Source organism: Chelonoidis abingdonii, chromosome 2 (assembly GCF_003597395.2).
Source record: "Chelonoidis abingdonii isolate Lonesome George chromosome 2, CheloAbing_2.0, whole genome shotgun sequence".
In the NCBI taxonomy this organism is placed as follows: domain Eukaryota; kingdom Metazoa; phylum Chordata; order Testudines; family Testudinidae; genus Chelonoidis; species Chelonoidis abingdonii.
Window position 1 is genome coordinate 272,261,478 of NC_133770.1, and position 14,259 is coordinate 272,275,736.

A 14,259-nucleotide genomic window follows, 5' to 3' on the forward strand; every position below is an offset into this window, starting at 1 on the left:
GGGCATTTCTAATGGAGGTAGAAGTACTCAGTGGGAAGAGTTCAGTTGAAAGGTCAGACAGTGGACACAAGGCAGCCTCCATTAGCAGGTGATGGAGTCTCATCTCCCTATCCTTCTTAGTCCAGGGCTTGAAATCTCAATAGATTAGACAACAGTCCTTGATGTAACCCTCCCAAAGGCACCTGGAATGAGGGTCACTTATCAACACAGACTTCTTGCAGCTGGTGCAAGGCTTAAACCTTGGAGATCAAGGCATGTTCCAGTACTGGGAGCTGGCACCCAGAACAACTGGGAACTCACAATCTAAGCACACTAAGTAAAATAACAAATAAAACTTACTTTGCAGATCTAACTAACCATTGATGAGAATACCCTGAAAGGAAGAACTTGCAAAGCAAGCCGACACACTCTGACAACTGATCATGGGTGGTAAGAAGGAACTGAGTAGGGACGGGGTCAGCTCTGTCCTTTATATCAACACACAGCAGCATGAGACAGCACAGAGCACATACATTACCCTGAACGCTACCATAAGGGAAAAACCTCTGACTCTGGGGTACTGGGTGTGCACACTCCCAAAGGGGAATGAACATCACTCAAAGAAGAATTGTAATATAGGTCAATATTCTGTTATAACTTAGACTGCTAGGGTATTTTTGGTAGTATTTTATTGTAAAAAGTGAAAATATTTTGTACAAAATTATGAGGATCAGAAGTGAAAATAAGAAATTTTAATGAGCTTTTATGATGCGGTACCTGAAAGTAGTAGTTCCATATTGCTATTAGTGAGTGTGGCATTTACTCTCCCCGATGATGCATTGAAACTGTTCACTGTCAAAGTCATGGGCTGTTTCTTGCCTTTATAATTGTAAGATCCTTTCCATATATAATTTTGGGCAAATACATCATCAGGAACTGTAGAGATATGAAACACATATTAATATGGATTCCAATATTTAGAGTATACAAAGTCACAGATCTCCAACCAAATGTGTGACAAAACATGAACATTTTCATTTCTCTTCTCTCTCATTTTATATCTTACTTGAGCCACTGGCTATCATTATTAGTCTAAATCCTCTCACAGAAGGCACTAAAACTGGCATAATCATCGATAAAGTAAACATGCATGTGGATGATATGCAGTAATGATGATACATAAGAACCCATCCACATGTAAAACTCCACTTGAGCTGATAATGGACACATGTTGTAATACAAAAATAACTGCAAAAATTATAAATTTAATGGCTGTATCTAAAAGACCAAATTTCATTCAGTACCAAGGTTTTCCATTCCAGCGTACACAGAGATCATGTAGCTAGTATTAAATGTGTGTGCATGAATCTCATTGGTTAAATATTAAAAATCATTTGACACATATTCAAATGATACTGTACCCTGGTAACAATGTCTCTTTTTATCAGGTCACATTGAAATTACAAAGATGGATACAGGAACCAAACTCTTACTCTTAATGGGAAATTTACTTAAGAAGATTTGTCTTATCACTAAATGCTCATACAAAACCAATATAAGTTTTATCAAGAGCAAAAAAGAAGTCACATCCTATACACAAAATACTGAAGAGATCCTGGAGGAAAGAGAAAATGAATCACTCTGATTTATATCTATACTAATGAGCCTTTCATATGCACCCAACTGTAAAATGGCTCATTTTCAGTAAATATATTTACATACCAACATAACACTCAAACACATAAAATGATTTAGCAGCTTCATTTGGTTCTCTGCAGACATTGCCATAAAGCTTACCATGGTGAAGATATCCTTTATTCATTATAAGCTGGAGTACTTTATGATGGCTCAAGACACTCACCAACTCAGATTTATCAGATTCAATATTCAGCCTCAGATTGGTCAAACAAAGTGATCTCAAAGTGCCTTGCAAAGGAGGCCAGTGTCATTATCTCCACTTTACAGATGGGAAAAGAGAGGCACAGACAGGTTCAGTGACTTGCCAAGGTCACCGAGCAGGCCAGTGGCAGAGCTGGGAAGAGAACCTGGGTCTCTTTATTCCAAGTGCAGTGTTCTGTCCAGCAAGAAACACTTCAGGATATTTAATACACATAAGGAGCAATACAAGGAAAAATAAGCAAAGTTCCATTTGAGTTAAGAATCCACTGATACTGGAGACAGAAGATAAATGGGAAGCTGAATTACAAATCTAATGGTCAGAAGATAGGGAAGAAATCTGGCAGAATATCAGAGAGTCATTCAACATAAGTAGATTTTACGGGAAACCAAAGACTACATAAATCTGTAACTTAACGTCCTGAATACTGGAGTCACCACTAACCAGCAGCAAGTATGCCCTATGTTATTTTTCTTGCCACAAAACACAAAAATATTGGAACTATATGCAAAGATCTTTTCACAGTACTCACTACGAAGATCTGCCCTCTGCAAATACATATATATGCTGGAATTAGTAGACTAATTAAATCCTCCAGGAATATCAAAGAATAGACGTTGATGTCTCTAATAGTAGCCAAACATGTAATGTCCTTAATTATCAAATGGAACATATTTTTTTTTATGCCAAAAGGTGTTAATGGCTCCCAGCAAGCATGCTTTTGATATCTAGACTGTCACGACACCATTAAAGCTAGCCGGTAGCCATGCAAAATGGAAAAAGCAATTATGATCCTTTATGGAGTAAGATAAGCGAAATAACAGAAGCCACTGGCCAAGGCACTGGGTTTCATGGGAAGGTCTGAGCACTAACTAACTCAGAGAGAATAAGAGGAGTTTCCCTGAATGCTGATTGTGAATGCAGGGGCTTTGGAACTGACTGACTGCAGCTGTGTTTGTCTGTGTAGATGTCAAAGGCAGAAAGAAATAAAAAAGGCAGAAAATCAGGTGTGTTTTGAAAGAGAGAGAGATCCTTGGAGCACAGGACTGGCTGGAAAGGCACGATTTGAATTGTGAACAAGGAAACTCCCCATTAGTACTTGGTTTTACTGTGTTTAGGGACACAGGACTTTGTGCACATGCTTTGTAAAATAAACAGGACTGCACCAAAGAAATAACAGACTCATACAATTATTTTCTCCTTCTACTGGAAACAACCTGGAAACTTTAGTGAAATCTATTGGGCAAAGGGGCAAAACATCTCTAATGTATTCACAATGTTTTAAAAAGACCAGAGCTTCAGATAAATGACAAATGTACATAACATGTGAAACTGAAAAGTACTGATAACGCTGTTGGATTTGAAACTATATATTTAAATACTAAATCTTAGATTAACATCAAGATTACAAATTAAGGCTCCAACCCTGACGTGAGATGTGCTAGTGTGGACTCCAATGCCAGCGAGCAAGCAATGCAACTCTAAATGTGCTCAGGGGTCCATGCTAGCAGATGCTGACTCTAGGTCTGGGTCTAAAATAATCAAAAATAAAGAAATTCAAAAGTTAAGGTTCTAACAATGGAGCCAACATTTACATTTTGGTGTTTAAAGAGAGAGATATAAATCTGTATTTAGGTAGCTCAGTACTCATTTAAGAGTGCTGATTCAGTTGTTCATATATCTGCTTTTTTAGGTGCTGGAATTGAATGGTTTGGACCTTTATGCATGCACACAGATTTAGACTTATATCCTTTATTTAGAAGAGTAGTTACACTGAAGTGAATAAATGTTTATAGGATCTGGGACTTGGATTCTAAAGTTAAAGCACCAAGGTTTAATTTGCAAAGTGGACCCAATACTAGTAACTTGAGTATTTTCACATAACAACTTGTTTGTAGGATGAGGCCTGCAGAGCAAACTACTGTAATTTGAAGAACTTCAGATATTATGCTCATGAATGTGGGTATGTTTAAAGTCCACATTGCAGTATATATTTTACAGTAAAGGGGAAAATGTGAGGAATGTTTGACTCCAACCACTCAAGTATTCCAAATCAGCCACAGTTTGACTGTATCTATGTTATCAAATCCCCATTCATGTTAGTTAAATTTCAGCCAGTACTGGTTGAAGTTGTTTGCACATCAGATACACCAGTTCACACAGTCCCCCAAGCCAGTCCCAGGACATCTTTAGCAAGCAGTGAATAGGAGCATTTTTTGTTTTGTTTTGTTTTTGTCAACCACCACCTTCTAAGCAAACCAGCACCAGTTGGTTCATTCCTATCCCCTGTCAACTCCTTTGTGAAGCTAACCCTGAAGAATTGCTCAGCTCTTCTTTAGAGTACAGTAAAGTAAACTACTTTCTGGACAAAATAGTACATTTCTCCAAAAGAAACTTCAGATAAAGAAGAGCTTTGTTAAGCTTTAAAATGTCTTTATGTCCCATGTTCTCTAACAAAGGTCCTCAGGTCTTACTATACTTATCAGCCTTACATAGTACTGAAAAAATATGGACATGCAAATATGGATATATGTGATATATAAGAACAAATTTCTTATTTTAACATAACTGCCTTTATCTTTGCTAAAGTCTGCAAACAGAATACAAATATGTCTTTCAGTACAGAGTGAGACATCAGGACAGAGGGGCTCGTTACTCTGAAAGAGAAATCACATATGTTTTGTTCATTTGTTTTGAATGTAAAAAAACAAACAACATTTTAATTTAAAATACAAAAGCCGGCAATGAACAATTCTATAGCTACTTTAATTTCTGTATTAGATTTGTACTGATTTATTTCAAATACAGAGACACAAATGAAACAAAATTCTTTGAAGTTTACATTACTGATTCTGTGGATGAGCTAGTGTACACCAACCAGTCTGACTGCTGAAGTCAATGGGACTTTGCAGATGCACAGAGGTTGGGGTTAGCTAATCCTAAATCAGACTCAGTGCTTAAGATTCATAGTTTCATAGAATTTAACACCAAAATGAACCATTAGATCACCTAGTCTCACCTCCTGTATATTCCAGGATATTACATTTCACCAAATTACCCCTGCATTGATCCAAGAATTCGTTGGTTAAAGCATATTCCAGAAAGGCATGCAGGTTTTATTTGAAGACATCAAAAAATGGGGAATCCACCACTTCCTCCAGGATAGTTTGTTTCAATGGTTAATCACTCTCACTTATTAAAGAATTGTGACACTTCTAATTTGAATTTATGTGGCTTCAAGTTTCCAGTAATTGGGTCTCATTATGCCTTTTTCGGCTTGATTAAAGAGCCCTTTAGTACCTGGTATTTTCAACTTGTGAAGGTACAGATACACTGCAATAAAGTCACCTCTCTATCTTCTTTATGATAAGCTAAATAGATAGGAACTTCCTATCTTTGATAAAAGTAGAGTCCAAATATCCATGAACTAAACCCACATGCTAAAAAATCACGAGTAAAACACAAGAGAGGATGGTTAAGAGCAACCAAACTATATTCAATATTTAGAGAAGTAAGTAGCAAGCTATCACCACGGACTTTTGAAAACACATGGTGTCATAAGTGCATTTACCAACTACTTTGATGTCTGTGCACTATGGAGAGATTGAAGTATGGTTACTGAAGAGCTTTGTTTAGCATAAATCAATTTAAGGATCAATATTTACCTGCCAAGAGTTAAATTCAGCCACAGTCCTTTGCCTGTGAAATCATTTATGCCAGTACCAAATGAGTCTGAAACAGTACTATTTGTTTGGTATCATTTTCCATCACTGCACTGAGGCATGAGGTATCAGGCAATAGAATACTGGGCCATTGGAATAAAGCCAAGGTACTCACCACTTAGTTTAGGACTTGGTGTTCCCAAAGCTGGTCTAGGGTCTTTCACCAATATTTTTGATCCAGCTGTTGGAAAGAACAACAAAAATATGGACAACAAGTAATCATCTGAAGACATTCAGTGGGACGTGTGCTCTTAAATCACTCAGGCTTTTAAAATTCTATTAATTCCTTAGCACACTTAAAGGGGCTGGGATGTACATTTATATTACCAAAGAGGAAAAAAACAGACATACAACTCTATCCCAATATAATATGACCCAATATAATGTGGGTTCGCACACAACACTGAGCAGCATGTTAAGGGTGTCGGACCAGGCCGGGACTGAAGGGTTTGATAAGGGGCAGAGGGTCTCAGTGGCGGTCAGGGGCTCCCCCCACCAGGGCCTGGGGAGCAGGAGCTGTGGGAGGGCACTTTTGGGGGCCCTGCAGTCCCAGAGTGGCTCAGGGGATTAGCGGGGGGGGGGGGCGGGAGCAGCCCGCTCTGCTTCCCTCACCCCGGTCCCAACCGTGTCACTTGGGGGAGGGAGCTTGGGGGAAGGGATCCCCCCCCACTCTCTCCAGCAGCGCAGAAGCAGAGCAGCCCGGCCCCAGCCCACTCCACTCTGCCAGCTCCCAGACGCAGTGCTCCGCTTCCTGCCGCAGGTGAGTACAACGGGGCGTCATTTCCCCAACCTCCCTGCACTCACCAGCAGCAGGAAGCGGAGTGCCACGGCTGGGAGGTGGCAGAGTGGACTGGGCTGGGGCCGTGTCGCTCTGCTTCCCGCCACCGGTGAGTGTGGAGGACACTCTTTCCCCAACCTCCCCGCACTCACCGGTGGGAGGAAGCGGAGCATCCCAGCCAGAGCCAGCTCCACTCCGCCAGCTCCCAGCCGTGGCACTCCGCTTCCCACCGCAGGTCATTGCAGGACCTTTCCCCAGCCACCTTCCAGCGACATGGCTGGGGCCGTGGCAAGGAAAGCAGAGCAGGCTGGGGCCGCATCACTTCGCTTCCCACCACAGGTGAGTGCGGGGGGTATCCTTTCCCCATCCTCCCCACACTCACCGACGGCAGAAAGCGGAGCGCCGTGGTTGGGAGCTGGCAGGGTGGAGTAGACTGGGGCTGGGCTGCTCTGCTTCCACTGCTGCTGGTGAGTGCCTGTCAGGGGGCGGGGAGGGGTGGATAGGGGTCAGAGCAATCAGGAGACAGAGGGGTTGGGTAGGGGTGGCATCCTGAGGGTAATTAGGGATGAGGGTCTCTGGAGGGGGTGGTCAAGGAACAAGGAACGGGGAGGGGTAAAGCAAGTTTGATATAATACGGTCTCACCTATAACACGGTGAGATTTTTTGTCTCCCGAGGACCGTATTATATCAGGGTAGAGGTGTACATCAGAGGATGTTCAGAGATCTTCAGAAGACAACCAGGATGTATTTGCATAATGCAATTTAAAATTCTATATAGGGACTAATCAGATTCCTTGAATTAGTCAAATGGAATTATCCCCTTCCAACTTGAACCTGATTCATGCTAACTGTCTTTTACGTGATAGCACTGCCCAAAAGTTCTGTTTTTCTGGAATGAAGCTTTGAATCCATTGTATTGGACGCAGACCTTCTGTACACTGGACACATGGATCTTTATTACTGAGATTCCTTTTATATCTTTGATCTCCCTTAGACAGATGAAACGGACTCAATTCTTTGTTCCCTTTAAGTCAATGATTCAGTCATTTTTGAAAAAAAACTACTTTAATTGCCATTGGGAGGAACAAGAGAACATAGTGCTTTTCTTCTAACTACTTCCCCCTGTGGGAGAAACATGGCTTTTCATCTTTCTTTCTGTAATAGGTAAAATCAGAAAGGTTCCTCAGGGTATGCTATATTTCATTCAAATAAGAGTTAATAATTTTGAAGACATTGCTTCCTCTTCTCATCTTCCTGTAATACTGAAGAGCGAGAAGTGAGAAGCTTATTTTTAACCACTCTTGACCCATGTCATAAGTAGATAGGTAAGGTAAGGGTTAATTTTCTTTTACCTGTAAAGGGTGAACAAAGGGAACCAAACACCTGACCAGAGGACCAATCAGAGAACTGGATTTTTTTTAAGAGTCAGGGGCGGGAATTGTGTACTTCTGGGTCTTGTGTTTTCCAGCTATGGAATTGAAACAGCTTTCCTGCTAACTCCTATTTCTTTCTAACATTTTTCCTACAAAGTGTGGGTACAAGGCCAACCAAGGCAAATAGGCTGTTATATTTGCTTTTGTGTTGTATTTACATTGTGTTGTTGTACTGTGTGGACTGTGTTGAATTGGGTCTATCTTTTGAATCAGATGTTTTCATTTTTCTTATAAGCAAGAGCCTGTTTGGTTTTCTTAATTGCAGTTGATTGTTCTGTATTTTCTTTTTTTTTATATAAACTTTTCTTTAAACTTGTGGAAGTTTCTTTTCCTAGTGATGCAAAAGGAACAGGAATTTTTTGTGCCCAATGAGCTCTGTTACATCGGGACAGGCTAGAGGGGGGAGGGAAAAGCCCAAACTCTGTGTCTCACCTTTCTATTGTCCCAGGGCGGGAAAAAGGGTACATGGACAAAGTAGGGGGAATCTCTTGTAGTGGAGCTGACTAGGTGAATGCATAGCCTCGGGGGGAAGCTCGATTGTCTCTTCGGGGTTGTTTATTCAAGGAGTAAGTATAAGCATCGCACCGGCTAACCCAGGAAAGGAGGGAAGCTGGGGGATGAGATTAGGGAGACCAGGGGTCTGGGTTTGGCGGGGTTTTCTCAGGGAAAGTCTGGGGGGACCAGAGCGAGGCAGGCGCTATATTCCTGTCTGGTGGCAGCGAGATAGATCCAAGCTGGGTATAAGCTTGGGGAAGGTTCACAGTAAACACTCAGATGCTGAACTCTAAGTCCAGATTTGAGACAAACGTTTATTACAACCCATTACTTTGTTTTAAAATTGCCATGATTTTAAAAAAAAATCAATCAAATGTTCCAGATGAAAGAAAAAAAGCAAGAAGATAAACTGTCAATGTTTCATCTCCTGCCTTTTAAAGATATTGAAGTTGTTAGTACACCTCCCTTACACCCTCTGATGAGGAGTGGCTTATTGTTTAGGGGCACAGATTCTGGTTTGCTGTGTAAACAGGGGTGCCATTCTGATTTTTTAAGTTCAGGTACTCCACCCCATTACCTTATTCTGTATAAAAGTGTAGATAAAAGAAGCTGGGAGGACACAGAATCCTATCCCCCCAAACTGGAGAGAGGGCATGGCTGCTGGAAAGATTATCGCCTTTAATGTCACCTGTATTCCTTTCTGCCACCTTATGCAGAGCTGTGGTTCAGTGGATCCACAGAATGTGGATCCCCAAGGACCATGCCCCTCCCAATACTAGAGACAACCATGCACTCCCACAGAGAAAGATGGCATTGAGTTGTCTCTGTAGTGAACCCTAATTCTAACCCTAACTCAGCCTCAGCAGGAAGTAAAAACAACTACTGTTGTTTATTTTGAAAGTAGCAGAAGAAATTTCTTGGAACAAATTTCAAATACTCTGAAGGGTCCCTTAATTACAAAGGAAAGTATCAACACATTTCAAATATGGGTAGAGGTATTCAATTCAGTATCCTGAAGTAAAACAATAGAAACAATGGAAAAGAAGAATGCACCAAGGTTACAAGGAGGTTTCTTTCACACAAAGATAATATTAACACCACACTTTATGTAGAATACCTTGATAATATTTTCTATTAAGGAGCTCAGTGAAAATTGGAATTTCCATCCTTTGGGAAACTGTGATATTTCAACAGATCAGGACTAAAAGTTGAAATATTAAAAACATTCATGGAACAAAAAGTTCAGAAATTTTTAATTTTGACATGGCAAAATATTTTATTTTGGATTTTTTGATCAGAACAAAACATTTAAATAGTCTCAATTTGAAATGTTTAATTTCAATGTGTGGTACTGACCCGAATCACTTAGTTTTGAGTTTGTTCAATATTAAACTACTTTTCCCTGTGATAGCAAATTGTCTCATGGGAACTGCAATTTGGGTATCTAATGCCACCATTCTCCCCTATGGTCAGGCTTCCTGACCAGACTACGTCTTCCATGATACATCCATAGCCATGTCCCTTTCATGATGTGCTACACTGCTCGACTGGAGGGAAGACTGCACCTGAACAACACAAAAGGGATGTAATCTGGCTGCAGCTGGCCAGCCAATGGAGCTGATTCCTACATTAATTCCTCTTGGTTTAAGGAAGCAAGATAGGATGGGCAGATTTCACTATGGTACAGAATTTATTTATTATGCTTTGTAAATATCAAAGAATTAGAGGGTTTGGTCTTCAGCTTCAATTGTTCTTCATGCCGTCACTTAAATTCTGAATTTAAATGCAGGCTAAATTTTCATGTTCATTTCTCAACATGCCATCTTTTTCTTCTTATATGGAAAGCACATGCTCCCAAACATTGTCCTGTACAAGTAAGTTTTATAACCCCAGAAAACCCAACATCAGCTATGCATATCAGTGAGTTCTGCAGTTTTGGAAGGCACATACTTATGGTAATATCGACTGAAGTGAAAGTGGATCCTCCAGGCTTGCATCTCTGGAGTTCTAATTGATATAACATGTACACAAGCCTATTGTACAATCCATATGTCTTGTATATGGATATAGGGTACAATTTTCAAAACAGCCCAAGCGACTCAGGAGTCTGAATTCCATTTTCAAAAAGGACTTAGGGACCTAAGTTTTAATGAAAATCACTAGGATATATGTGCTAAGTCAAGTGGGTGCTTTTGAATACTTTACCCACAAATATATAATGCTTTTATATGAAATATAGAAAAAGACAAAGTAATATACAGATTTAAAGACGTACTTATGAGATATATTGTTACTAAATAGCAAGTAAGGGAAAATTTAAAGTTTAATATTTGAAAGTCAGAGGAAGAGATGGGGGAGCAGAAGAGGTTACCTTCACAAACTGGAACTTTTCCAGTCCATGTGCCATCAGATCTACAGACTCTGTGTTCTGATCCTCCTGCTAGGAAGAAGCCTGACTGACAGGTATAAATCAATGTATAACCAAGTGAAGGAAGATCCATTCCAGCCACATTAGCGTGAACTGGAGTCTCTGGTTGTTTACAGCTATGTGCTACAAAGAAACTGTAGGTTACTTTTTGGTTGAAATAGTAAAAATATTTCAGAAAAAAACAACCTCAAACATTTTGACAGTTTAGTTAATTAAACAAAATGTATTAGCAACAATTACTTATATGTATATGTTCTGTCTCATCTGAGAGCTCACTAAGCATTTCACAGTTTTATAAACTCTGGGCCCAATCCTGTAAGCATATTCATGAGGCAGACCTTTAATCCTGTGTGACAGCCCATTGACTTTGAGATTATACTTTTGCAGATTTTCTGGAAAGCCCAAACACCATATACATATATTGATTGCCTTATACAGCGGTAACAGGCAGCCACCCATTGCATGAATTGCAACAATTGCTTAATACAAAGCAGCAACTAAATAAGAGTTTAGAACAGGAAATGAAGAAAAATGGTTACTAACCTGTTTTGTAATTGTTGTTCTGTGAGATGTGTTGCATATGTCCATTCCACTTCAGTTGTTTGCATGCCCTAGCTGCTGAGATTTTCCCTCAGTGGCACCAATCAGGGTAGCACATTCACCCACTGCTGCATAGTGCTACTGTGCAATGGTATAAAAGGCAGAGCTGCTCACAACCCTCCCTCTGCTCTTTTTTACTAGACAGACTCTGATATAGAGGGGTAGGATTGTGGGTTGTGAAATGGACATGTGCAACACATCTCACAGAACAACAATTACAAAACAGGTTAGTAACCATTTTTAATACTTTGAGTGATTGCATGTCATTCCATTTCAGGAAACTTACAAACAGTTCAATCTGGAGATGGGAGAAGAGTCTGAATAATGACTGAAGGACTACTTGTCCTCCAGACAGTTGAGAGATGGCATAATGAAAAGGAAAAGTATGTACTGAACACCAAGTTACAGCTCTATAAATATCCAGAATAAGCTCTTGAGCTAGAAAGGCTACAGACGCTGTGTATGATCTTGCTGAATGTGCTAGCACCCTGTTCGATGGAGTTATGTAGACTGGGAGACACTTCATCCTGTCTGCAATCTCTGTTAATGGTTGGGAGGGAGACTGAAACAGTTTAGTCCTATTCACATTAAAGACTAATGCTCTCCTAGCATCCAGTGTGTGGAGTCTCTCCTCATCCTTATGAACATGAGGCTTAGAGAAGAAAGTTGGTAAATATATTCCCTGATTGATTTGGAAGTGAGAAATCACATTGGTGAGAAATTTGGATGAAGACAGAGATATCTTATAGACGACTGTACACTGTGGGGCAGACACCAAGTCTCTCAATTCTCCTACTCTCTTTGCAGAGGTAATTGCTACCAAAAAAGCTAACTTCATTGACAGATTAAGTAACAAACCAGTAGCCAGTGGTGTGAAAAAACACCCTCCTTAGTGCTGCAAGTTTCAGCACAGTAAAGTGGCAGTGTAGACAGTGCACCAGCACAGGGAGCTACTCCCCTCGTGGGGGTGGTTTTTAAAAACACTGGGAGAGCTCTCTCCAGTGCTGGTGCTGCGACTACACATCCACGTTAAAGCGCTGCTGCCACAGCAGCGCTTTAACGTTAGTAGTGAAGACATATCCCAAGAAAAAGGGAAACACTTGCAGTAGGTAGGTAGAACTCTCTGATAAATATCACAGGAAGTAAGAAGGAATTGAAAGAGGTCGGGGATGGCTCTGCCCTTCAAACCATCACGCAGCAGCTTGAGACAGCACAGGGAGCATGCTAAGGGATAAATCCCTGTTGCTAATACATGGTGTGCACAAACACCCGAAGTGGAATGGACATGTACAATCACTCAAAGAAAAATAATGTGTCACCCTGAAGTTACAAGGAGTAATTTTAGGTATAACAGACTGTAATTATCAAGGATAGAAATTACCCAGAATGACTTAATAAACCTACTTGTGAGAAAAACATCTTGGTACAGGTGTCTGAGACATTAGTTTTACATTACAGCCAAAACACGGCACCTTCAAAAGAAGAGTGTCACCTTTTATCACAGTTGAACACTGATTTAGCAGTCAGAGGGAAGTGTGTCACCTACTGAATCACTAAAACAACGTCACAGAGCAACCTTGTGTGCTCCCATCCATGTAATGAGCAGTTCTCATACTGTTTATCTTATGTCATGAGTTATGATATATCTTATGACCATTCCAGGTGGCATGTCTTCAGGCTGTTTGTAGAACTGGAAGGCATTACTTGTGACATTACGGTATCAATGAATCAGCACTACAAGACAGTGGTTTGCATAAGTCTCTTAAAATGGATAGTTGTCTAGGAATGAAACAGCTTCTCTGCCTTAGAAAGAACATCCTCTCTATTTCAGGTATGACTAATCACTGTTCCCATAACAAACTAACCACACTGCCCTTTTTTGAAAGTATCAGCACTGGGTACTAGGAAAGCAGTTCAAACAAATTGTTATTATTAATACTGGAGCATATGCTTTGAAATGTCAGACTAAACCTAGTGGCCTTTATATTCCACTTGGAAGGAGTGCAGAGGGGGCTACTCCTTGATTCAGGGCTGCCCATCCTCAGTGTAATTTAGGGCTGCACAGAGTTTTACCATGACCCCTTTCCTTTCCCCCTACCCTTCCTGCAGCCCCACTCTCATCCCTAGTCTTTTATCTGATAAAGAAGCACTGAATCCGATCAACTATAAATAATAATAAATGAAGCTTTGGTTTTCCTTTTTCAATAATGGCTTGTAGAACTGTGAAAGATTAAAATCACATGAATATGGATAAATTGCGTAAAATGTGATTTTAATCTTTCACAGTTCTACAAGTGGTTATATAAATAGAAGAAAAACCAAAACTTAGTTTATTATTGTTCACTGCTTTTCAACAATATAGTACATGTAAGTTAATTAATGAAACCTATCATGGGAAACTATTTCCATCCAAGACTAAGAGAAAAATATTTATCTCCTTCACCCATTACTTACGTATACATTCTGGCTGAATTCCACTCCACGTAAGATCAGGAAGGCAAGTTCGGGTTGTAGATCCTTGGAGAAGGTGTCCTTTTTTACATTGAAATTGAACAACATTTCCCACCTATTGAAACAGTGAAAGTACAATGATGTTATCACAAAGAAATATCAATTGTTCCCAATCAATAGGGAAAACTCCAACACAGAATACAGGATGAATAAGCTGAGTATGAGGTCCTTTCAAGTGCTGGGCAGAAAAAGGGAATTCCATTCTGTGGAGGATTTGATACTTTGGAACAAAACCCCAAAATTTCAGAAATCTCAGTGAAAGGGAATGAAGCCCTAACTCTGGGACAGTCTACGTGGTGGGCTGCCCCAGAGCCAAAGATCTTGGAAGCCCTGGAAGCTCTGTCTGCCAAAGGGCTGCGAGCCTGGGACCCCGAACTGCCAAGGAGTCACAAACCTGGGAGCCAGCCCTTCCAGGG

The 14,259-nt window shown here is 40.4% G+C and overlaps 1 protein-coding gene across 4 annotated transcripts in view; it reads right to left on the reverse strand.

Annotated features, from left to right (window-relative positions):
* Window positions 1-14,259, reverse strand: part of CSMD3 (CUB and Sushi multiple domains 3) — a 1,318,842-nt gene that overhangs the window by 13,276 nt on the left and 1,291,307 nt on the right. For all 4 annotated transcript variants that reach the window (XM_075063193.1, XM_075063192.1, XM_075063195.1 and 1 more), the window contains 4 exons: window positions 13,787-13,898; window positions 10,676-10,855; window positions 5,714-5,779; window positions 757-915 (listed from right to left, as the gene is read on the reverse strand). In XM_075063193.1, coding sequence (XP_074919294.1) covers window positions 757-915; window positions 5,714-5,779; window positions 10,676-10,855; window positions 13,787-13,898 — 517 coding nt within the window. The remainder of the gene's footprint in view (window positions 1-756; window positions 916-5,713; window positions 5,780-10,675; window positions 10,856-13,786; window positions 13,899-14,259) is intronic.